The following is a 26,776-nucleotide window of genomic DNA, read 5'->3' as shown; positions in this document are numbered from 1 at the left end:
GTTCTAATATTACATAATATTGTTGTTTTGTGCAGTCAAGTCGATCCTGACTCGTAGTGACCCTATAGGACAGAGTAGAACTGCCCAATAGGATTTCCAAGGAGCAGCTGGTAGATTTGAACTGTTGACCTTCTGGTTGAAAGCCAAGCTCTTAATCTCTATGCCAACAGAGAGAAATAAAATTCAATCTACCTAGTTTTTAGGACCATTCATAAATAGTACATATTGCATATCTGTTGTTGTGATTCTTGGTTGCTAGCTAGAAAACACGGAATTTTACATTTGTGATTTCTGCTTGCAAATAAAAAAAGGCAGCATTTTGCTAAAACTGTGTTTATATAAATGCTAAATGCAATTATAACTAGTAATGTAACTTGAATGCACATCCCGAAAGGCATCAATTAGCAAGTCTAATATTAAATAATTCAAATCTCTGTCTGCTATATATGCATTGTATGATGCATTTATTATCAGAACTTTGATAGTTTGTTTGAATGTGGACATGTCATAATGTCATGTCCTCGAGAGACTCCTGAAAGTCTTTGTTTTCCAGTTCCTGCTGCTTCCCAACTTGCTGACATTACTTAGCAGGTATGTGGAATAAAACATATTTTACAAAACCATTGATATGTGACCAAGTTTTCATTTAAGAGTGTTAGTCATCAAAACCAAACACCATTTTCTTAATAGTTACTAAATATTTGCAGCAAAGAAGAGGTAAATTAACAGAAAATTTCAATGAGGCTTAGGGATGTAGATTTCAAACAGTGTTTTAATACTCCTTTCAGTATGAACAAGGGTGTCAACAAAAACTGGTTAGACACTTTAACACTGGACATCCGGACCTCATATTTATCATCCTGCTCTTGGATATATGCATATTTAATGCATCTTTCCCTTAATGGCTGATTCAGTAAATCCAATATGGAGTCGACTTGACGGCACTGGGTTTCTGGGGCAATGTGGCTACTTCCATATTTATTGTCACATTTAGAATGTTAAATCATGTGTCTTTTTCAGCTATGATATTGCTTACCAAAATAACAGTCTTGAATATAAAATATTAGTTTACTTCATTTAGCTTCCATTTAATTTTCCTAGGACATGTAAAGCTATATTTAATAGATTTCTAGCATAAATATATTATTTGGGCTCAGGGTACATAAATGGCTCTATAATCTGCTAGAAATAAAATTTTACTTGGTATCTAGAACCAATCCATAATATAATATGTTTTAACTAATTGACTCACTGCAGTCAATTAAATGGAATATCCTTCCTACGATGAATCTGTTAAAATATAATTGTGGTTGAGCCCATCATTAACATTCCCAAGGCTGACAAAGACAGCAGCACAATTTCAGTTAGAGCAATCAACATTCCTTTAGGAGATATAATTTTTAGTTGGCATTTTCCTTTTTCTAAAAGAATAATCACAGCATGATAGTAACAGAATTTTGACTATGCTATCATTTTGAAGCTAGATGTAAGTAATCTATCAGATTTTTTTCCCCTCTAATTGGAAAATAAGAGGAGTTTGGAATTAAGGTTCTTACTCTACTTGGAACTCAGAGATAAATTAAAATGTTACCTACAATTAAATCATAGAGCTTGAAGGGACTTGAGTGGTCATCCATCTAGTCAAATCACTTTCATCTGAGAAGGAACAAACTTCATTCATCCTTCCATTATTACTCTCTCAACACTTTTAAAGACATTGCCTTTAGCTTAGCAAGTGGAAGCAATGTTAATAATCTTCATCATTGGTAAAATCATCCTTATATATGAATACCTCAAGCTGCAAATAAAACACTTTTGTTATGTCATCAGTTTACATGAAGAAAGACAAATCGGAAACCTCATGAGGAACTGAAAAGCTATCAAATCAACTTTGCTCTGTTCTGGCCTGAAAAAAAAGAAAAAAAATCCTGTTGCCTGCCTTAACTTTTCTTATTTTTAGGTTTCCTTTCAAGAACTTTAGTTATCTTTATGATTTAACATGGAAATTTTAAAGTCTACAAAGCCACCTACTTTCTTGAAGCCCAAACTGGACAATACATTTTAAAGATGTGTTTAAAGAGAGTTGAGTGTGACAGTAGAATTCCTCATCACTCTTGCCACTGCACACTGTGTGTGTGGGTGTGCAAGTGTCAGAGCGTGCACATGTGTGCTTTAAGCTGCTTTGACATCATCCCTTCTCTCTTATACCTTCTATATCATTTCATTTGTCCATAATCAAATTCAAAATGTGCTCCTTCTCATCTTGTTAACATACTATTTCCCCAAAAATTTTGTTTCCTAAAAAATTAATTTGCACCTATGAAGCATTAAAAGAATTTATTGTGAGAACTGAACTCACCCGAGGAGTGAAGGTGGCATCATTGATAGAATGCATGTGACCGTAAAGTGAATGCTCACATTTACCCTGGGGAGACAAAACAGAAGTGAAATCAAATAAATTCCAGTTGATATAGAAAAAGGAATTACAAGATAATTGATTTTATTCACATTTTAATGTAATTTTTTATTCCAATAATAAAATCAGTACATTCTTACTGTAGAAACATTAGCTTTTGTCATCAGCTACCATTCAGAATTAGGACCGTGTTGGTGAGTGTGACACTAGGACTGTTATCTACACTGAAATCTTTGTGTCCTTGCTTTTACACCCCTGGGGCTGGTGATAAACTTACTAAATTTTGCAATTGGCATGGTTTTCAAGCCCTGGGAGAAGGAAGAAACCCTTATAGACTGCTTTTGTATTCAGCATAGCATTTCCACCAAAGCTCCCGGGAGCCTTTCTTTTTTTAATTAGGGGATCACATTTTAATTCCTGAATTTTCACAGTTCACCATTAATATATTAATATCATTACATGTATGAAAATGTTACAAAACATGCACAGTGATATTTTTAGTAGTAGATAAATATTCGTTTTGTGGAAACTACACATTTACCTATTCAGCTCATCTTTTCCAAACAATAGCTAACATTAAAATTAACGCAAAAGTCTTTAAGGTTCAGTTTAAACAATACCAGGGAAATGAGCCCAAAAAGAATTATACAGAGGATCTAAATATGGGGCCTATTGTTTTGATATAAATGTGCAAAGGGCATCTTGACTATTTTAGGGAAATAATTCAAATTCTTTAGGAGAACCTGAAAAAGTTCTATCTGGACTATTGTTTGGGGATTTTTGCTATGGGCTTTGAAGCTCAGATTTCATTCAACAATTTATTTGATCAACAAATATTTGTATGCAATTAATGTAAGTCAGGCACAATTCTAAGTGCCTCGAATATGTCAATGAATAAAACAACTCTTGTCATCATGGACCTTACGTTCTAGTGGTGGCAGAAAGTCATAAAAATAAACATACAGTATGTTAGAGGATAGTAAGTTCTGTGAAAAGAAGAAAAAAACAGGCAGGTAAAGGGCACCATGTATTTTGGGGTTGGGGGTGCTAAGGAAAAAATCACATTATCAAGTAGAGCAATCTGGTTTGGCCTCATTCAGAAGGTAAGGTTTGAACAAAGGCTGAAGGAAGTAATGGTGTTAGTCAAGCAGACATCCAGAGGAAAAGTGTTCCAGGTGGAATGGAAAGCTAGAGCAAAGTTGCCAAGGTAGAAGTTTGCCTGGGGTGTTTCTGGAACAGCAAGGAGGCCAGCGTGGCTGGAGTAAACTCAGTGAGTAGGAGAGTAGATTTATTCAAGTTTTCATCTAGTCTCATTCACCACCTTCTATTTCTGTAGTCCAAAACAATGTACACACAACGACAACAAAGCAATCTGCTCCCATAAAGATTACAGCCTGGGAAACTCTATGGGGCAATTCTACTCTGTCATATAGGGTCGCTTGAGTCGTTATCAACTCTAAGGTAAACAGCGGCAAACCATATAAGGCTGGAAGAGAGATTAAAGAAAAGGCTACAAAATGGGATCATAACGGATCACCGTCATGCGTCCTTCTTCTATCAGTCATTCGTGGGAGATCTGCACTAACCAAAGTTGGAAAGACTTTATAATTAAACTCCATTCAATAGTCTCACTATCGCTATTATGTTTGGTAAGTTAAATTTCAAATACCTATTTACGAAACTAATCCATGCTACTTATCTCTTTTCAGAGAATGTAAAATTTTTCCAAGTGAATTTAAATTTCGTAAAAATATGTTGAAACATTTTGGCACTCTCTCAGTTTTCTCGTCCCCCTCCCCCATGTTATTCTGGTTCAGTATCTTGATTCTGTTATAATTTTAAATTCAGTTATGCTGAGAACCTCAAATCATTCAAATCTCCAAAGTGGAAATAAATTACTTACAAAGCCAAAAGGCAAAGTATCAGATGCAATTAATTTTTATATTCTATTTTTTTTATCTTAGGAAATTTTATGGTTAACTTTCTTTGAGAACTAAATATCATACAGTTATATAATATTATACATTATAGTATTAATATTTTAAAATAGTTAAATTAACAAATTTGTCCTAAAATAATTTTATTTGCAAATGTTCTAAGGGCATTCTTGACTGTTTTAGGGAAATAATCCAAATTCTTTAGGAGAACCTGAAAAAGTTATATCTGGACTATTGTTTGGGGATTCTTGCTATGGGCTTTGAAACTCAGATTTCATTCAACACTTTATTCAATAATAAAAGTTTTGCATGTAGTCCTCTTCTAAATTAAGAATCTCTGAACTATTTGATTAATTGGTAAGAAAAATGTAGTTTTCTGATTGGAATCCTGAATGCCAAGCTTTAATTCAAAATAAAATCTCCAAGGCACTCTTAAAAAGCCCTGGAAATATGGAGTTATAATGGAAATGCTGACAAACCACATTTGTGCTGCTATAACAAAACCTGACTGGAAGATAAATGTTTCATGAATTCAGAAAAGTTGTAAAAGCCTTTCTCTCCAGCTTTGTTCCCAAGATAAAAGTGAATGTACTCTTTTTGTGGTATAGGGAATATGTGGGCTACTAATATTCTAGTCTGCAAACTGCCTGAATCAAAAGCAACACCCAAACTGGGACATTAAAATTTGGAATATCTTCTTTGATGAATTTTTTGTCAGAATTGTTTTATTTCAAAGTGGTAGAAAAAATTAAAATAAAACCAAAAACCAAACCCACTGCCATCAAGTTGATTCTGACTCATAGCGACCCTACTGGCAGTTTAAAAAAAAATGATCACATGACATAACAAGCCATTGCTGCAGTATTCAACTCTCTCAGACAGAGAAGCTGTGTGCAATAATGGTCTCAATCCCTGGCCCTGAGGGTGGAAACACCTGGGATTTAATTCGTGCCTCTGCCACCTAACTCTGTGACCTTGAACAAGTTGTTTCATTTCACTGTGGTTCAATGATGTGATGGTATTTAACCAAAAATTTGTTCTGAGAAGAAAGTGAGCTAATGTATGAGAAGTGTTGGGTCTACTGCCTAGCACAGCTAAGAGCTTACCAGGTATTAACTCTTAATACTAGAGACATAAATTATTTAATGCTGATGATTCCCAGTAGATCTCTCCACCAAGCCCCAAATTTGCATATCTATTTGCCAACTTGAAGTCCTCAGTAAGAAGTCTTAGAAGCATCAGGGCTGTTTTTTCCTCTGTCTTAAATTTTTTTTTTTTTCCCCTCCAGATTCCACCCCCACATAGTGATGCCCAGTTCCATGCCTTGCTTCCTACTGCTTTCTACTGGGTTCTCGGGCTCTCTGGCCTCTAGCTGGATTCAGCAAGAGGGCAGCCCCAGCAACAGATGGAAGAGCAGAAAGACAGATAGTTGAGGTTAATTACCACCTTGGTTTCCTTCCTGTAGAGCTATGAATTTGGCAGAGACCCTTTATCTAATTCTGCAACTCCTTTTGTGTGGATGCTCTCCATGGCTACAGTTTGCACTGTGGTCCAGTGATGTTCTTATTCCCCTGTACCTTTAGAACTATGGACAATCAGCCAGTGCCATGGCTTCCCATTTTTGCTAGTCCTTGGGTGCTTCAACATCTTAAAACTAGAGTTTAATCCTTGTGCCATCTCTTTCCTGCTGGTGACCTGTCTGATACAGCACCTCAGGCATAATACGGCAAAAACAGACTTTTTTATTTACTCAACCTTAGCCCACCTATCCTGAACCTCACCAAATCTTTCTTTCCAAGTAAAGGCATCACTAGTTACTCAATAAATAAATAAATACCTAAGGAAAAAAAAAAACTGGGAATCTGAGTCCCTCTGCTCCCTTCCCCGTGCCCCCCCTCCAACGTTCATCCACTACATCATCTCTTAACAAAAGTATAGCCCTACTTTGCCTACTCCTGTCCATCTCCATCATCACCACTCCAGTGCAGGACATCTTTATATGCAGCCTGACTATAGCAGGATCTTCTTTATTGGTCTTCTTACCCCTACTCTAACCGCATTCCATACCCATTCCTCTCACAGCCACTAGAATGGTCCATAAAACCTAAACCAGACTGTGCCCTACGTCTACTCACTGCCATTCAAAAATGTGCAGTCTTACTCAGAATAAAATCCAGACTTCTAACCCAGGCCTGAAGGCTTTATATTGTTTGGCTGATGTTGACTTCTTTGACCTCATCCCTCACCACTTTGTTATCTAATATTCCTGCCCCCTCTCTTACATCTAGTTCTTGCATGTGGCAGGAACTGTTTTATAAAATCCCTTTCTTTTCTTCTTGGGCTACATTCAGTCTTGAAGTCCTATTCTAGTCCTGGCCATTAAAAATATGCCACACAATTCTCTAATCTCTCCCTGTTTGCAGGCTGCGGACAGAGGGGCCCAAGAAGGTGGAGGAGTACAAAATGGAAGGAATGTGGGTTTCTGAACCACCACAAGGAGAAAAGCTACCCACCAGTCAGTCAGAACCTCCCAACTGGACATTCTATGAATAAAAATTAAGTTTCTGTCATGCCAAGCCCCTGAGACTCGGATTTAACTGTTTGAACAGGTGTCAATACTCAGCGAAAAGTTCACCCTACTTTGTTTCCTTCATATCAGTTATCATTAACTGAAATCACTTAACTAATTTTTTTTCTGTGTTTATTGTTAATCTCCTCCCACTAAAATTAAGAGAAACTTCTTTGTCTTGTTCACCGCTGTATTCCCAAGGCCCAAGGCAGCTTTGGAAGGTACTTGATAAACAGTTCTTAAGTGAAAAAAGTAAACAGGGTTACATGGATATCACAACTGAAAATTGGGAAGAAAAAAAAATCCACCCTCATCAGATATGCTTATTGTTGGAAAAGTAGCTTGGTCTTCTCTTCAATATTTATATTCATCTTGATCAGTCATGACCTGGAAAGTGCACTGTCTTATTCTTCTAACTCTTGGCTGTAATTTTGTTTCCACCCAGGAGCATATTTACCCATTGACTTTGTTATTGCCTCATAACATATAAATAACTATAAGGAGATAATTGATGATTCCAGGAGGAGGAAGTAGCTTTACATTTATTGAGTGCTTATAATGTACCTAAAACAGGGGGCTAAGTGCTTTGCATGCATTATCACATTTAATCCTCACAATGACACTATGAGTTGAGCACTGTTGTAATTCTCATTCTAGAAAAGAGAAACACTTAACCGACAATAACACAGATAAAAGTGCCAGAGCCAAGATCCTAATCCTGTTTTGTCTAATTCCAAAGCCACTTAACCCTCTATGGACAAGATGACTAAGCAAGACTACAGAGGCAACATTTTAGTACCATTTTCCAAAATTTTCCCAATGTTTCTCTTTTCTGGGTAGATGTGCATCTCCTAGTTATATGGGGCACAGATTGAGTTTTTTCCCAAAAGTTGTAAGTAGAAGTGGAATGTGATACCCTTTTCATACTCCTCCCAACCCTACCCTCCCAGCATTTAATTATTGGTGTAAGGATCCATCCAAGGATCTCTTTTCCCTCTGGCAGAAAACAACAGCATTCAACATGGTGGCTGCTAGATCAGTCTGGATCCCTGGGTGAGTACGATGAGCAGAGTTTACCTCTGGCCTATGGAGGACACAGAACATGGTATAAACTTTGCTGAGACTTCAAGGTTGTTTGTTACCATAACATCATCTTGCCTTACTTGACTGACATAAATGCCATGTATGAAGATCACTTTCATCTCCTTAGAATATTAAAAGCTTTTCTACTCTTAATAGTAGAAAGAGCCTTGGTAGTACATGGTTAAGCACTCCAATGCTAACCAAAATGTTGGCAGTTTCAACCCACCAGCAGCTCTGTGGGAGAAAAGACCTGGCTATCTGTTCTTGTAAAGATTACAGCCTAGGAAACTTTATGGGGCAGTTCTACTTTGTCATATAGGGTCCCTATAAGTCAGAATCAACTTGAAGGAACACAACAACAACTGTCAATAGTGCCATGTGAAGCAAAGAAAAATCTTAAATATTTACCCAAAGCCCAATACTCAAGACAAAAGTTCAAATATTCTTCACAATTAGGCCTAAAATAAAATAATAAATTAGGTAGTTAAACTCAGGTCATTACTAAAATCATTGAAGATACAATATTCACAAGCTTCTTTTCTCATTATACTGACTTTATCTACTTAACCAATGGGTTCTATATTCTTTTGAAGAAAAATTAACAGACTTAAAAATATACAGTGAACCTTCCCACTTGAGAGCTTTTTCTTTTCCCAAGGCTATATTTTAAATTTCCTCTTTGATAAAATGTCTTTTACTTTAGTGAGGTATAACTTCCATACAATAAAATGCACAAATCTTAGGGGCTTAGCTCAATGAATTTTTATTTATATACACATCTGTGTAACTACTGATGAGATCAAGATATAGAACATTTTCATCACACCAGAAAGTCCTTCATGACTTTCTCAGTAAAAACATCCTCACAATTCTTTTTCTTGACTATAATTTTACTAAGAAAAAGAATATGAGTATGGTTTTAAAATTAAATATCACCAAAGACTACAATGAAAAGTTAGTTTCCATATCAGGCTGTCCCCAGATGCAATGATTGTAAATATGTCCTTTGTGTCTTTCACGGAATCGTCTATGCACATACAATCAAATCACTGTTCCTCACTGTGTCATGTATCTACCTCAGCTCTTCATAAGTGAAAGCAGATTACATGTGCTTTTCTGTATCTTGTTTTACATTTTATTGTGAGAGGCAGTGTGTTGTGGTAAGAGTGATACCAAAGTGAAATTGCAGAGTTTAAATCTCTGCTTATTGGGAAGTTATCGAGAATGTCTCTCATTTGTGCTATGCTGAGTACTTTACCCACAGTCATTCTTTTAATGCCTTCCATATGAAATAAATAATAATTTTAATTCCCACTTACAGATGGAGAAATTTGTGTAAATTGATTACCACAGCATTTGCAAAAGGAAGAGTTATTATCGTTCATAGATTAATTTGTAGTCTTCTTTTCTGTTTGTTGTCCTACTTGTTAACTTTTGTTGACCGCTGAGAAGAGCTATGGTAACAACCACCAGAGCTAGTTTTAAGCCTGCCTAATCAATAGAACAATTCTACAGCACTGGTTACAAACAAATAAAAAGACCTAGTTTAAACTTGTCTAATAAATTAGTAACGATTCCACGGTCGTTGTTACAAGCAAATGACAAGAACTAGTTTTAAACCTATCTAATTTAATTAATCAATGACAACTAGCTTCAGTGAACATTCCTCTAAAACCGAAATAGCGTTTGAAAGCTGGCCAACGGGGCAAAAATTCACTATAGAGAACATATTTCTGAGGCTGATATCAACCCTCTTCCACCTCCGTAATCAACAAAAACAAGCCTCAATAACACTACTCTTCTAAGATTGACATCAACCCGCTCCTGCTTCTGTAAGCAACACAATCCAAAGTAAACTGTTTTCCAAAACTGGATATAAGATTAGCATTTGTATTTGCTCAGTGAGTATAACTCTGATCAGTACAACTTTTCATCGCTTACATGTATAGTAAATTCAGCTTTTAGGTTTCCGATATTGAGTGGTGGTCTCATCCTCCGACACTACAGAGACGAGTAAGGGCCAGAGATATCTTTATTCCACTATCCATAAAATACCTTAGGTGTGCAATAGCCATTGGGGCATTAGCTACTTGCAAGAGTTAAACTATGACATTATTTTGTAGTACTTATTGCATTGTATGCAGTCCTGGTGGCTAAGTAGCCCGTGGTTAAGAGCTTGGCTACTAACCAAAGGGTCAGCAGTTCGAATCCACTAGCCACTCCTTGGAAACTCCATGGGGCAGTTCTACTCTGTCCCATAGGGTTCCTATGAGTCAGAATCAACTCGACGACAACGGGATTTGGTTATTGTATTATACATGGAATTTACAAATGTACAAAACTTACTTTGAGCTTACACGCAAGCAGACTCGAAATGAAAAGTTACATTTTATTTGATGTCACATTTGAGTACATATCTAAACAGACTTGCATATTATATACGCAGATAACATAGTGGCTAAGAGCACAGGCTCTTGAGTAACATGGCTTGGGTTTGAATTTGGGATTTACTGCTGACTGTGATCTTGGAATAGCCAGAGCATCAGTTTCCTCTTCTGTAAAACAGGAGAAAGAATAGTACCTACATCATTGGGTCATTGTGAGTACTGGAAGAGTTAATCCCATAATCTACGTGAAGTCCTTAGATTGTTGCCTGGGACATGGTAAGTGTTCAATAAATGTTAATTATTACGTACTCACAATATGAAGATTACAACTTCTATGACAGCAAGGATGACGTCTATTATCTTCATCACTTCATAATTATAATTGCTGTGGGCTGATACATGGTGGGTATTTAATAAATACTTCTGAATGAATATGCACACACGCACACACACAATACCTTAGATTGTTGCCTGGGACATGGTAAGTGTTCAATAAATGTTAATTATTACGTACTCACAATATGAAGATTACAACTTCTATGACAGCAAGGATGACGTCTATTATCTTCATCACTTCATAATTATAATTGCTGTGGGCTGACACATGGTGGGTATTTAATAAATACTTCTGAATGAATATGCACACACGCACACACACAATAGAGCTGATTCCAGGAAAGTTAAGTAGCTCTGGTGCTTTTGCCTTTACCAACCCTCTTCTCTTAACATGATCTCTGTCCTAAGGCAGTCAGGTGAAAGAGTTTAATTTATCAGCATTTTTTATTTTATAAAGAATCCTCCTGGAGAGGAATGCTAGAAATTGGAGTGCAATAATGGAATTTCACACCCATTCCACAGTTTCATAGAATAAAGTTTAGTGTGTTTTCTTGTCCACAACACCCTCTTACACTCAGCCACTGCTACCAGCCCCTCCAACCCCTCACATACATCGCATTTATGAGAAGAGGCACAGTCTCCTCATAGCATTATTCTTGCATATATTTTTACAGAAAATAATTAGTAAAGCAAAATATTTAAGAATTTTAAAAGACAATATTTCTAAATAAAACAATGGGATTAAGGAGAACGCTACTGTGCAGTTATGCCTTACGTATTTTTATTTCAAATTCTGTTACTAATGAAAAGTGCTACAAAAGAAAAGAAATCTACTGTGTACATGGGTGAGCAGAATTAAAGTTCACACCGGCTGTGAGAAGAACATTTATTTTATTACTTATTTCCAGCTAGATGCAGCTTGTTTCTATTATAGCTGTTACCTTAATGATCACATTTAAAAATTAATGTCAAAAGAATTTTATGAAGATTCCTTTTTAATTGAACAAGGTTAAAATATTTTAAAATTAGAGAGTAATTTATATAACACTACTATTTTCTACATTTTAAAAATATCTTTGAGAAACCAAAGAATTTTAACCTTATAGGCTTACTTATTGTTAAAGAAAAATATTCTCCATTATTATTACTGAAATAGTCCCACTGGCATATAAATTGGAAGCAGAATAATCATTAACAAGTGTCCTAGTTTTTGTAACTTTATGTAAATAACTAACCATGTCTGTGAAAGATTATAGCAGCTTCTACAATGTTTGCAGAATCCATGAGTAATTAAGATGAGTTAAATATGCAAATCAAGCCTAATTAGCTTCATTTATTAATGTTAGTTTGCCTTGACTCTGAAAAAAATTCTGTTGTGGATCTTTTTTAGCACATAGTATTTTTGATTTCTTTGTTCTAGGTTGATTATGAAGAAACAACCTGTTTTGCCAGAAGGAGGAAAAGCTTTCACACAGGGTTCTGGGTGCCATTTAGACAGGAGAGTTAAAAAAAAAAAAAAAAAATGCTCTCCATAGCATGAGAACTGACTAAAATGCTATTATATGTATAGTTTAGCTACTTTCCTTTAAACGATATTTAATTAATTTAATTTCATCAATGTAGCAAACTCTCTGGGAATTTCTTTCAGTGAAAATGACCCTTGTCACAAGTACAACCCAGTGACTGAGTAGGACCAGGTACCGCGGGCTGCATCCAACAAACCAGAGCTGTCTGTAGGAGTGCCTTTTCCTTGACAAAAATATCTAAATTCCGTTTCATTAACTAAACAAACTGTTCTATGTAAAACTCCCAGTGCCTCAAGAAGTTCATGTGGAAAGCATAAAGAGTTAGGCCTTTACAAGAACACAGTTATCGGAAACAATGCAAAGAAAATATAGTACGAAGGTCACAGGGAAACGTTAATAAAAGCTAATAGTAAAGTTCAGAGTCAGTCAATCTCACTGGCTTCTGATAAGCAAAAAGGAAAAACAATAATATCTCAGGGCAAACAGATTCTAAATTCAACACTGTGTCATCTATTTAATTACTTCTATTCACCATTGTAGCCAGCAATTCGATTACCCAAATTCAGAAAATTGTTTTACATTATTATTGATTTTATTGCTAGCTTAAGGGCTTACTGTTATTATTTTTAATAAAGATTTGTGTGTGTGTGTGTGTATGTGTATGTGTGTGGTGGAAAACAAGTCTTTTTTCTAGGTTTCTGAGGGGCTATAATTTTTTTTATGAGAGCATTTACATCTCATATTATGAAGACAATATGAGTTTTCAGATTTTTTTTGTATAGTACTGTATTTGAATTTTAAAAATTGCCGGTAAAAACATAAGAACATGTATATGCGCATAGATATTTTTATTTGTATATGAAGAAAGAATAAACCCTCAAATATAAAATACTTTCAGTTTCATAATGCATAGCTTTTATTCACTTAACAGATATTTATTTAAATTCCACTGTTGATTTGTGTCCTACAAAAAGATATGTGCAAGTCCTAATTCCTGGTACCTGTGACAGCGACTTTACTTGAAATAAGGTCTTTTTGTAGATGTGCTAGGTTAACATGAGCTCCTACAAAAGTAGGGTGGGCCCTAATCCAACATGACTGGTGTTCTTATAAGAAGAGAGGAGATACTGAGAGACACACAAGGAGAAGACCATGCAAAGACAGAGACAGAGACTGGAGTGATGCATCTACAAGGCAAGGAATGCCAACAATTGCTGGAAAGCACCAGAGGCTAGCAAACAGGCATAGATCAAACATTCTGTCCAAACTCTCCAGAAGGAATCAATCTTAAAAACCCCTTGACTTCAAACTTCTAGCCTTCAGGACTGTGGAAGAAGTTTTAAGCTACCAAGTTTGTGGGACTTTGTTATAGAGGTTCTAGAAAATGAATACATCCACTCAGTGCCCAAAGTGCTAGAGACCAGAGTAGTAAAAGAAAAATTTAAATTGGAAATTTGGGCTGAGCCTGAAACAAATAGAATCAACGTTCCAAGCTAGGTACCCATCACCTCGTATGAAAGAAATATTTGAAATTAAATGCAAAACTCCTTATTTAAATGGAGGATATAAGAGTCAGTAATTGAACTACAACCTGAAGAAAGAAAATAACCTACTAGAAGACAGACACAATGCCAAGAGGTGAACGGAAAATGTGAGATACCTGCAATAGGGAGACATTGAACAGTCCATGAAAGGACCAGTTTTACATCTGACTAGTTCAGAGGGTGCTGAGCTAGATCTTCAATATAGCAAGAGAGAAGCAAATTCTTACAAGTTCCTTTTACCTCATCATCCTTCCTGCACTCCAATACTGATGATTCTGAAGCCATCATTAGGCAAATGGGTGTGTCTTTAAAGTCTGGAAACGGTCCTCCCCCGGCTGCCAACAATTCATGTCCCTCTAACATACAAAATACACTGTCTTCTTCCAAAGCCTCCCTAAAAGTCTCATCCAATTACAGTATCAGCTCCAAGTCCAGAAACTTGTTATCTAAATTAGGTCCAGGTGTGGATAATGCAGCTGGGGTATATTTTCTTAAATACAGCTCCTCAGTTCTAGACCCTTTCAATCTCTACAACTATGAATCTAAAAAGAGATGTTATCTACTCCATGCCCTATACACATACACACACACACACCACATACACAACCCCATACAATAGTGGGAAAGGCTCAGGATATCCACTATAAACATGTCTGTTTAAAAACAGGAGAATGAGAGACACAAAGAGTCACTGTATATAACGATCCTGAAATCCAGCCAGACAAATTTTAGAAGTTTCTTGACTAGGTCTTTAAGTCTGGGGATCACACTCCAAGCAGGATGCTTGTTAAAAATGCATGTTTGTATGTAAATAGATCTTCTTAAAAGATTCTACTTAAAGAGATTCTTAATCAACATGTCCATTTGAGGTTCAAGAATATGTATTATAATAAGCATGCCATTGGATTCTAACATGTAAAAAAACCTGATCTAGTCCAGTGCTTCTCCAATTTTAATGTTCATACAAAAGACCTAGAGATCTTGGTGAAATGCAGGTCCTGATTCAGTAGATCTGGGGTAGAGTCAGTTGTATGCTGCTAATGCAGCTCTCTGAATCAAAAAAGTCCTCACTTACAGCGTTTGCTGATTTCTATGGTGTCCATATCCCCACCATGGCCAATTTCAAGAAACCAACCTGATGTCACTGAACTCAAATTTGGGGAGAGATGAGCACACTTGTCTCTCACAAGTGAACCTGAGCCAGTTCCGGCACACCACTCAGATTTCGAATTTCTAACCAGCTATACGGATGCTGGACCTCAGAACAAACTGAATAATAAGGATCTGGTGGAGAATCATAGGAAGCCGCCTGAGGGAAAGTGATATAGACTTCTTAAGAGGAAACAGAGACAATGAAAGAGAATTAGTTGGGCAAAGCAATGGGGTAGAGGATAATGATTATCAGAGAGTGACTCTAGACTAAAAGTCAGCAACAGGCTCGATACCGCCACGCCCATGTATTTACATAGTGTTCACTGTGGTTTTGCTGTAACCATGGCATGGTTGAGTTGTTACAATAAGACCCCAGCTTTACTGGCCTTTTACAGAAAAATCTTTTCCCTAATTCAGCTCCAGAGCATTAACTTTTAACAACTACACGGTGTTTTCACCAGTATGTTGAGGTAAATGGCTATGGAAAATACACATTTGCAAACATCCGCCCAGAGACACATATACACAAGCACATACAAGTACATACAAAGCACATGCATAGACAATCCATCACTCATGTACATATACATACTCCGGAACGTAAATATACCCACAGACATATACTTAGACTGATAAATATTTATACACAAAGATACACACATACACTTACATGGACACACAAAACACACATACACATGAACACAAATACACACAAAATCAATAAAATAGACAATTCATACCTATTTTAATTAAGTGAAAAAAATAAATGTATTTATGTATATATATATAAATACATATATATAATTATAATGAGAAAGATGCAATCACAAATATAGAAGAAATAAAAGCCTTATAAAAGAAAAAAAGACAAACATGACTAACAAATTTGAAAATCTAGAGGACATGGATTGTTTCCTAATAAAATACAAATAACCCAAACTGATTTATGAATCATTATATGAAGATCTAGTCAGAAGTTAGAAATCACAGCACTTATTCCAAGGGAGAGAATTTAATTTTTAAAACTGTTTTAACTATGTATAACACTACTAGCAAGGTAGCTCCAGGGGTAAAAAAAGAATCTTAAAGCACCATAGAGGAAGTAAGCTTAGGAGGCAGCTACAACCCCTAGGGCTGAGGAAACAAAGGGAAGAGGTTAAATAGAAGAGGAGCTCCACAGAGTTTAACTCAGACCTCTGAGAGGGGACCACTTCTTGGCTAGTGCTTCTGTCTGATGAAGGCTGATGAGGAAGTAGGAGGCTACAAGTATGGGAACAATGAATATTGGATTTGGCTGCTGTTTTAGGAAGGCACTGCTGCCTCTGGGGTGAAAAAGTAAGCAGACAGGAAGCCACAGAAAATAGAGAAGAAGAAGTAATTCCCCTCTCCTGCCTCCATCCTTGCAGTCTCCCTGCATCACCTCTGGGCAGAACCTAACAAGGAACTAGCTGGCATAGCAGACATGTGGTTTGCAAAGTCTCAGCACCAGGATAATGGAGCCAAGTTTAGAAGAGTGAGTTTGGAACTGACAGGCAATAAGTTAATAACTGGTATAAGTATAAAAAATGAATAGGCTAGTTACCGAACTTAAAAATTACTTTGAAAGTGTTCCAGTTTCTCCTCCTTCTTCATAATCATCACACTTCACGTCTCATTAGAGCACTTTCATAAAATGTATTATTAATTTATAATGAGGTTGATGTATTTTATTATTTATTTGTACAATCTTATGCCTCTGCATAGATATTTTCTGGTGAAAGATACCATAAATAAGAGGAAAAAAACTAATTTGTTAAAAGTATGCGTATATACACACACACACAATACATGCATATTAATAAGTTGATAATAAAAAGAAAGCAATTCCATGGAAATATGGACAAAGGATATAAACAGACAATTCACATAAGAGGAAATACAAATGGGCAATGTATTTATGAAGAGATGTTCAAACTCACTACTCAGTGAAAGGCAAAATAAAGTGATGCCTACCAAAAACTTAAAAACAATGCATCTACTGTTGGCAGGCATATAAGGGAAAGGGCCTTTCATTTGCTGGTGTTAGAAATGTGAATTATGACAGCATTTTTGAAGAGTAATTTGATAACTTCTATTAAAAAAATGAGCTATTATTTACCTTGCAATAAAAGCAGCACTGTGTAAATTTATAGTTATATGTTTTTGAAACACTGTTTATGGTGAGGGGAAAAAAAAAACCTAGAAATAAAACGTGTATCCATCAAAAAAGAATTTTGGCAGAGACTATTATTCCTGGGCCTACTGTATAGCCAATACAATAATAAAATAGAATTCTATCAGTTGATCTGAAGTTATTTCTCTTGGGTAGATTTGAATGAGAAAAAGCAAAATCAAGGAAACGTGTTTAACGTGATCCCATATTGTAGAAATACATAAGGACTTTTTAAAATAAGGACTTTTTGTGTGTTTGTGTATTTGTTTATTGTTTTTTAATTTTTTTTTTTTTAATGTTGGAGATACAGAATTGGATTAACCATAATTTTCCATTTGTTCCACTCTGATCAAGTTGTTATTATGTTCTCCGGAGTGGGAAGTATGAATGGGCAAAGGGAAAAAGAATAGGAAGTAGGGAAAAAAAGGCAAAATATAACTACACCAGAAATATCAAGCATACAGGAATCTATTTCTGTATAGTACTTCTTATGTTTGTACAGATACATGTATATACATGAATAAATGAGAAGATAAGATTAGGTGTTCATGATATATCATTAAGTAATAAAGGGAGTTGTAGCTTAACGTTTATTGTAAGAATCTATTTCATCAACAAATATAGCAACAAAAACAAATATTGAGTACTATATGATGAAGTAAAAGAGGTAAACAAATTTCAAAGGGATGCTCAAGAAGACAAAGTATTATAAGGAAATGTAAAAAGATCTACAGTTATAAAACCATAAGGGCAGAACAAACTCAGCATTTCACAAGCTGAAAGAAATAAAGAGAAAATTGAAGATTCGAGGTGCAATTTTGAAAGATTCTACAGGGAAAATGTCAAATGACATGAAAAGCATCAAAAGAAGATGGAAAAAATACAGTCACTGTACCAAAAAGAACTGGTTGATGTTCAACCATTTCAGAAGGTATCATATGATCAAAAACCTATGGTACTGAAGGAAGAAGTCCTGCACTGAAGGCATGGGCAAAAACAAGGCTCCAGGAAATGGCCGAATATAAGCTGAGATGTTGCAACAAAAGATGCAGCGATGGACATGCTCACTTGTCTATGCCAAGAAATTTGGAAGACAGCTACCTGGCCAACCAACTGGAAGAGATCCATATTTATGCCCATTTCAAAGAAAGGTGACCCAAGAGAATGCAGAAATTATCAAAAAATATCATTAATATCACACACAAGTAAAATTTTGCTGAAGATCATTCCGAAGTGGTTGCAACAGTACATCAACAGGGAACTGACAGAAATTCAAGCAGGACTCAGAAGAGGACATGGAATAAGGGATATCATTGCTGATGTAAGATGGGTCTTGGCTGAAAGTAAAGAATACCAGAAAGATGTTTACATGAGTTTTATTGACCATGCAAAGGCATTCAACTGTGTGTATCATAACAAATTATGGGTAACATTACGAAGAATGGGAATTCCAGAATGTTTAATTGTGCTCTTGAGGAACTTGTACTTAGACCAAGAGGCAGTCACCCAAACAGAACAGGGGGATATTGCATGGTTTAAGATTAGGTAAGGAGTGGGTCAGGGGTGTGTCCTTTCACCATACTTATTCAATCTGTATGCTGAGCAAACAATCTGAGAACCTGGACTATTTGCAGAAGAATGGGGCATCAGGATTAGAGGAAGACTTATTAACAACCTGTGATATGCAGATGACATAACCTTGCTTGCTGTAAGCGAAAAGGAAGCATTTACTGATGAAGATCAAATACTACAGCCTTCAGTATGAATTACACCTCAACCAAAGAAAACAAAAATCCTCACAACTGGACCAATGAGCAACACCATCATAAACAGAGAAAAGATTGAAGTTGCCAAGGATTTTATTTTACTTGGATCCACAATCAACACCCATGGAAGCAGCAGTCAAGAAATCAAAGGATGCATTGCACTGCATTGGGCAAAAGACCTCTTTAAAGTGCTAAAAACAAAGATGTTGCTTTAAGGACTAATGTGCACCTGATCCAGGACATGGTGTTTTCAACTGCCTCATAGGTATGCAAAACCTGAACAATGAATAAAGAAGACCAAAGAAGAATTGATGTCTTTGAATTATGGTGTTGGGGAAGACTATTAAATATACCATGGACTGCTAGAAGAATGAACAAATCTGTCTTGAAAGAAGAACAGCCAGAATGCTCCTTAGAAACAAGGATGGCAAGACTTTATTTCACATACTTTGGACATGTTATTAGCAGGGACCAGTCCTGAGAAGGACATCATGGTTAGTTGAGAGTCTGTGAAAAAGAAGATCCTCAAGAAGATGGGTTGATACAGTGGCTAGGCCATGATTCTCAGCAGTTTGGCAGTTATGTAATGATGTACTTTGGCAGTTATATAATGATGTAGTCATTTTCCATTTTGCATAACACCAATTTTCTCTAAACAACCTGGCCTTTGGAACCTAATCATGTGGGTAAGTGAGGAGAGGATGAATAACAAAACATTTTCCATTTGACAATTTTTACATGTATAATTCTGTGGCATTAATTATGTTCATCATGCTATGCAACCATCACCACTATCTTTTTCTAAATTTTTCCATCAACCTTAACAGAAACTCAGTTCCCCCTAAGCAATGACTCTTCCTTTCCCCTCCCTCCTGCCCCTGGAAACCACTAGTAAACTCTAATCTTTATACATTTTTGTATTCTAGATATTCATATAAATGTTCATGATCACCAGCTATTACAGAAATGCAAATCAAAACCACAATGAGATACTATCTCACCCCGACGTTACTGGCACAAGTAAAAAAAACAGAAAATAACAAATGTTGGAGTGGCTGCAGGGAGGTTGGAACTCTTATGCACAGCTGGTGGGAATGAAAAATGGTACATCCATTTTGGAAAATGATATGGCACTTCCTTAAAAAGCTAGAAATAGAAATATCATATGATCCAGCAATTCCATTCCTAGGAATATATCCTAGAGAAATATGAGCAGTCACATGATAGACATATGCATACCCATGTTCATTGCAGCATTTGTTCACAATAGAAAAAAGATGGAAACAACCTAGGTGCCCATCAACAGATGAATGGATAAACAAACTATGGTACAGACACACAATGGAGTATTAAGCAACGATAAAGAACAATGATGAATCTGTGAAGCATCTCATAACATTGATGAATCCGGAGCGCATTATGCTGAGTGAAATAAGTCAATTACAAAAGGACAAATATTGTATGAAATCACTACTATATTACATAACTGCCAAACTGCTGAGAATCGTGGCCTAGCCACTGTATCAATCCATCTCCTTGAGGATCTTCTTTTTCACAGACTCTCGACTAACCATGATGTCCTTCTCGGGACTGGTCCCTGCTGATAACATGTCCAAAGTTTGTGAGATAAAGTCTTGCCATCCCTGTTTCTAAGGAGCATTCTGGCTGTACTTCTTTCAAGACAGATTTGTTCATTCTTCCTGCAGTCCATGGTATATTTAATAGTCTTCCCCAACACCATAATTCAAAAAACTCATGAAAAGATTTACACACAAAAAGAAAAAATCTTTGATGATTATGAAGGAGGGGAGGGGTGCAAGGGAAGAACACTAAATAGGCAATAGATAAATGGTAACTTTGGTGAAAGATAAGACAGTCCACAATAGTGGGGAAGCCAGCACAATTTGTCCAAGGCAAGGTCATGGAAGCTCCATAGACACATCCAAACTCCCTGAGGGACCAAATTACTGGGGCAAGGGCTGTGGGGACCATGGTCTTCAGCAACACCTACCTCAACTAGCATAATATAGTTTATAAAGAAAATGTTCTACATTCTACTTAGGCGAGTGGCGTCTGGGATCTTAAAAGCTTGTGAGCGGCCATCTAAGATACTCCACTGGTTTCACTGAGGAAAACCAAAGACAAAAGGGAAAGATTAATGCAAAGGACTAATAGAGCACAAGTACCACAGCCTCCATCAGACTGAGTCCAGGATAACTACATGGTGCCCAGCTACCACCACTGACTGCTCTGATAGGGATCACAATAGAGGGTCCCAACAGAGCTGGAGAGAAATGTAGAACAAAATTCTAACTCACACAAGACCAGAATTACTTGTCTGACAGAGACTGGAGAAACCCCAAGAATATGAACCCTGGACACCCTTTTAGCTCAGTAATGAAGTCCCATTCAGCGAAAGATTAGACAGGCCCAGAAAACAAAACGAGACTAAATGGACACACCAGCCCAGGGGCAAGGATGAGACGGCAGGAGAGGACAGGAAACCTGGTAATGGGAAACCTAAGGTCGAGAAGGGAAGAATGTTGACATGTCGTGGGGTTGGCAACCAATGTCACAAAACAAAATGTGTATTGTTTAATGAGAAGCTAGTTTGCTCTGTAAACTTTCATCTAAAGTACAAGAAAAATAGCATCTCACTTCCCCTCACTCATACTCCTAACATTATGTTTGTAGTTAAATCAATAGTCTGTGTTTACGTTATTATGATTCATTACTAAGCCAAGTAAAATATCAAGATCAGGGTTACTTCTCTAATTCCCTCCTCTCCATTAATGATTGACTTATGTTTTTTCATTTACTGAATTTTATGTTTACGTATAACTAATGTCTCCTATTCATTATCCAAAAACATATCCATTCAATTTCAACATACTGAGAGAGATTTAGTGATCACTCCCTCTGTGTAAGGTGTTGGGATAGGCACAGAGGCTATAGCAGTGGCCAAGAGAGACATAAACTCTGGCTGGCTCTGCTATCAAGCAATTGAGAGTTGAAGTGCTTGAGAACAGGGAAATGTAGAGAATACAGAACAGATCAATATATTTCCTAATTAGAAGTTGTTTTGTATGCTTGATTCTGATATTTTTTAATATGTTGCTGTATTTCAGTTTCCAAATATTTAATTTTTTAAATCTAGATTCTAAAGTAAAACTGGTCTGTATTTTTTATTTAATTTCATTTTCTCTGTCATGTTTGAATATAAGAGCTATGCTAGCTATAAAAAAAATGATCAGGATATCTTTTTTGTTGTTCTTTTCACATGCTAGAATAGTTTAAACATCCTTGCCATAATCTGTCCCTTGAAGGAGTGAGAGGACTCATTTGTGAAATCATTTGGTCCCAGCACCTGTTTTGGAAAGTACGCAGATCTCTTCAACTAGTTCCATTTCTTCCAAGGATATTGTTCTATTCAGATTGTCTACTTCTTTTTTTTTTTTTTTTTAAAAAAAACCCGTTGTTGTCAAGTCGATTCCAACTCATAGTAATATGTATTGGGGTGTGTGTGTGTATATATATACATGTATTTATGTTGGTGCGTGTGCATGTATGTAAATTTTCAATTATCTACTGGATACATGAAACTGCAAATCTGTTCCTTCACAGGAAAAGACTATTAGGTGTGTTATAAAATTATTAAGTTATATTTTTTCTCAAATCTGTCTTCACTGTGGCCTGGCCTTTCATGTTTCGCAGGTGAATTATTTGTTCTTTGGTAAAGCTAATGCATTTTTCCTACTGTGAACTTGTGTTTTGTCCTTATTCCTTCAATTAAAATGATTTTCTAGAATGTATATACTAGAGAGAACGAGCTTAGTTCTGTGAGTGCTGGTGGCAGGGTGCCCAACTCTGCGGAACAGGGTTGGTGTGCTCTTTGCACCTATGACCACCGAAGTCCTGTGAGCCCTTTCAAACTGTAATTCAGATGTCTAGTCACGTTGGAAATTGGTCCTGATACATATGTTCTGGGGTTTTCTTCAAAAATGCCATTTTATTTGTAAGATGGCTATTTTTAGATCTCTATATCTGTCATCTTCCATCCCATTTTTGAACTTTGTTTTGCATTCAGGGAATGCTTCCTTCCTGTTTTTCCATTGCTGCAAAAGGTTTTTCAAAGTTGTCTTCCACGCTGATTCAATTTTCTGAGGTACCCATTCCGCTATTGCATAGTGCCTTTTAGTCTACTATTTTTAAAAATTGTATTCCTCTCCCTTTTCTTATTGTAGTTTTTCTTTCATCCACTTCTATTAATGTATTAACTCTTTTTAAGTAAAATTGTTGTTTTCTTGAATTTTATTGATACCTTTTTTAAAATGATTTTTTTTCTAGCTTGTTCAGAAAACAATTTTCTAAGATATATTCTTCTCCTGGGTCTTCTATATGCCCTTCTTGTTCATTAAGTTTGTGTGTGTGTGTGTGTGTGTGTGTGTGTGTGTTTTACTCAGCCTCAAAAAAAAAAAAGCAAGATTTGTGTGGATTCTGTTTCTGCCTACCGCCCAGTGTATGATAACACATGAAATTTCACTTATGCTAAAATGGCTGAATCCCATTTACAAATTTATAATTGGAGATATTTTCTTATTCTCAGTTTAGTTTTTGCTTTCAAACAGAAATTAGGCTCCTGTCTTAGTCACCTAGAGCTGCTATAACAGAAATATCACAAGCGGATGGCTTTAAAAAAACTGAAATTTATTTTCTCTCAGTCTAGCAGGCTACAAGTCCAAATTCGGGGCATCAGCACCAGGGGGAAAGCTTTCTGTGTCTGTCAGCTCTGGAGGAAGGTCCCTGTCATCAATCTTCCCTTGGTCTGGGAGCATCTCAGCACAGGGACCTCAGCTCCAAAGGACTCGCTCTGTTCTCAGTGCTGCTTTCTTGGCGGTATGAGGTTCTCTTGTCTCTCTGCTAGCTTCTCTCTTTGATAACTCAAAAGAGATTGGCTTAAAACCCTATCTAATCTTGTAGAGCTCATCAGTATAACTGCCACTAAACCATCTCATTACATCATAGTGACACAATTTACAACACAAAGAGAAATCACATCAGATGACAAAATGGTAGACAGTCATGCAATACTGGGAACCATGACCAAGCCAAGGTGACAGATATTTTTGGGAGATACAATTCAATCCATGACAGTTCCCATTTCTGTGGCCTTCTTTTTGACTTTGAAACACTGGCTTATAATTCCCAGCATCCCTCATTCCAAGGTTTCTTCTAGTTTCCACTTATCCCTTTGCCAATTTACACTTATCATGTCATCAGGTGATGACATCTTTTAGGGTAGTTTATACATTTTTATCCATATATCCCTAATAACTTATACAGTTGCCTGAGACATACTAGTCATTTAATATATATTGATTGAATGATTTAATGAACACATGAATAAATTGTCTCATAATCAATTAACAATAATTACTAATAGTTCTTTGTTATGCTAAGTAGGGGGGAGATAGGAGAAATGGAATTTTGGCTATCACTTTTTCATATAATAATGTTTATTTTTTATTTTACCTTTGTATATCTGACTGTATATTTTCCCTATATTATTGCATTATTTTCTTAGATGAAGATAAAAGGAAAATATTGCATTTAAGTGTCTGTTTTAGTTATCATCACCACCTTTCCGTGACAAGGTTGGGAGCCTTTATAAAGAATAAAAAATATATATTCAGAATATATAATAGTAAAGCCCCCAAGACTCTGCCATTACAGCACAGAATTGAGTAAAGGAGTTCAGAAATCGCATACGAAAGTCTGAGAAAGGAGAATTACAAGAGGCTGTGGGTATTGCAGTTTGAGGTAAAGAGTCACTCTTTGAATCTGGTAATAACTACTTGACATCAAGTGAGTTGAATAAATAGCGAAAAAAAGGAACAAACGAAATATTGTTTATTTGGCATTGCAAAGTTAAAAATGTCAGTTCTTTCACTGAATGTAATTTCCTTTCTTCTCAGAATACAGTGCCTGAAGATACTTTCTAAGCATTAAGTTTGAAACCTGATTGATCCAGTTTGCTTGCTTTTTTACCTTCTGGGGCAGCAGAGTAGGGAGGACACATAGAAAAATAGAGGCAGTGGAAGACAGCTTTGAAAGCCCTTACTTCTTGTTGACAAACAACAAATTATCATGATGAAACACAGGTGATTTGAACTATAAAGATTAATCAAAGAAAAAATATTAGGAACCTTTGAAATTCTGTTTAAAGCAACTAACCTAATTAACATATACTTTGTGTAAGATGATATATAGGATGCTTCAGAAAATGCAAGCCAGTGACAAATAGTGTCATTGTCGAAAGTTTACAATCTGTGGGAATGGATGGAGGGATGGTTGCCTCAGATAAATTTTTAAGTCACATTATAACAAAAGGTAGAATGTGTCAGAAGAGCAAAAGGAGACAGTCATCTGTTTGGGATAATTTAAAATTTTAACCTCGAAGGGCAGTGTATTTTAAGATACATTTTTATGAATGGGCAGGGTTTTGAAAGGCAGAGAGGAGAAGATGGTGCTCAAGGTAAAAGAAATACAAAAGCAAAGGCATGGGGGAGGAAAAGCTTCTCTCCTGTATAAATATCAGCCAAATATGCTGCTTGGCTGTGACCCTGAACATGTGCACCTCTTATTAGTGAATAATTAGAGATAATGTCATTGTGGGAGGCCTTACATTCAAATGAGAGGACTTGATGGAACGAGGTCTTACAGGGGAGAGAGACTGAGAATGTTATGAAGGATTGCCAAGGGGAAAAGAATTGTTACTTCTAAGACAGAAGCACTAAGAAAGAGAAAATCCAGGTAAAGATAAATTTTAAAGTGAAGAAGAAGAAAGTAAAGAGTATACATGTTGTCTGGCTTTCTCCAAAATGTATAACCTAAACGTATAACCTAAAAATAACACTAAAAATTTTGTGGGGGTATATTTACTATTAGAGCTTTAGAAGGATAGAGAAAGTAGAAATAGCTATGGGAAAGGAGGTAAACAATAAGCACACAAAAGGAATAAAGGATGAATTATGCAACAATGAGCATCTAGCTGGGTTTAAAGGTAATGAATTACAGTGGATACAATCAATATGACTTCGTGTGTTTATTTGACTGTGTGCAGCAATGAGAGCGACTGGAGGAAAGAATCCTAGGAAAGTGGGATGATGTTCTGAAGAGAGAAGACAGAACAAGGAAGAGAAATGGCCAAACGCAGATGTCAAAAGCAGGAGAGATTACTGAGTGGAGGCAGTGGAATAACAGCCTGGCAATGGATCTAAAGCAGCGTGAAGAGTCGTATCAGGACCCTAAAAGTCAGGGGACAGGGAGATGGGAAAGAAAGTGTAGCAGAGAAGATCATAAAAAGTCCTGTGTCATCAGGACACAGACGTATTCAATTTAATGAAAGAAGACAGGTGAAGTGAAGTTTATTTATGGAAAACAAGGTTGAGTGGACCTTTTAGGTGATGACATTGTTTTACCATGAAGACTCAGACAGGGAAGAACTGGCTAAATCAGAGTGGCACGAGCCAAAAATGAAGTGGAAAGTTTTACCAGACCCAGCCGCTGGACACTACAGGATATCAAAGCAAAGAGCAAGGGGCAAGAAGAACCAGGAAAAAAAAGCCAAGGATCAAAGCCAAAAATAAGTAAGCCAGGATGTTGAAGGCAAGGGTGAAGGAGAATTAAAACAGGACCCATAGCTTGAGAAACCTGATGTGGATCCAGAGGGAATAGTACTTCCACAGTGGTAAAGCTCTTCTGAGCTGGGGTGCTAACCAAAAGGTTGGCAGTTCGAATCCACCAGCCATTTGGAAACCCTATGAGGCAGTTCTACTCCATCCCTATCAGTTGGAACCAACTCAATGG

At 36.4% G+C, this 26,776-nt stretch overlaps 1 protein-coding gene across 5 annotated transcripts in view; it reads right to left on the bottom strand.

Annotated features, from left to right (window-relative positions):
• SPAG16 (sperm associated antigen 16) overlaps positions 1–26,776 on the bottom strand; it is a 1,001,052-nt gene that overhangs the window by 294,467 nt on the left and 679,809 nt on the right. For 4 of the 5 annotated variants that reach the window (XM_049888941.1, XM_049888942.1, XM_049888944.1 and 1 more), the window contains one exon: positions 2,360–2,425. In XM_049888941.1, coding sequence (XP_049744898.1) covers positions 2,360–2,425 — 66 coding nt within the window. Of the gene's footprint in view, positions 1–2,021; positions 2,426–26,776 lie in introns of those variants that run through there. The other variant, XM_049888945.1, reaches the window with a different exon arrangement.

This window comes from Elephas maximus, chromosome 6 (assembly GCF_024166365.1).
Source record: "Elephas maximus indicus isolate mEleMax1 chromosome 6, mEleMax1 primary haplotype, whole genome shotgun sequence".
NCBI lineage: Eukaryota > Metazoa > Chordata > Mammalia > Proboscidea > Elephantidae > Elephas > Elephas maximus.
Note: the sequence above shows the minus strand (reverse complement) of the source record. Positions and strands in the feature narration are given on the sequence as shown.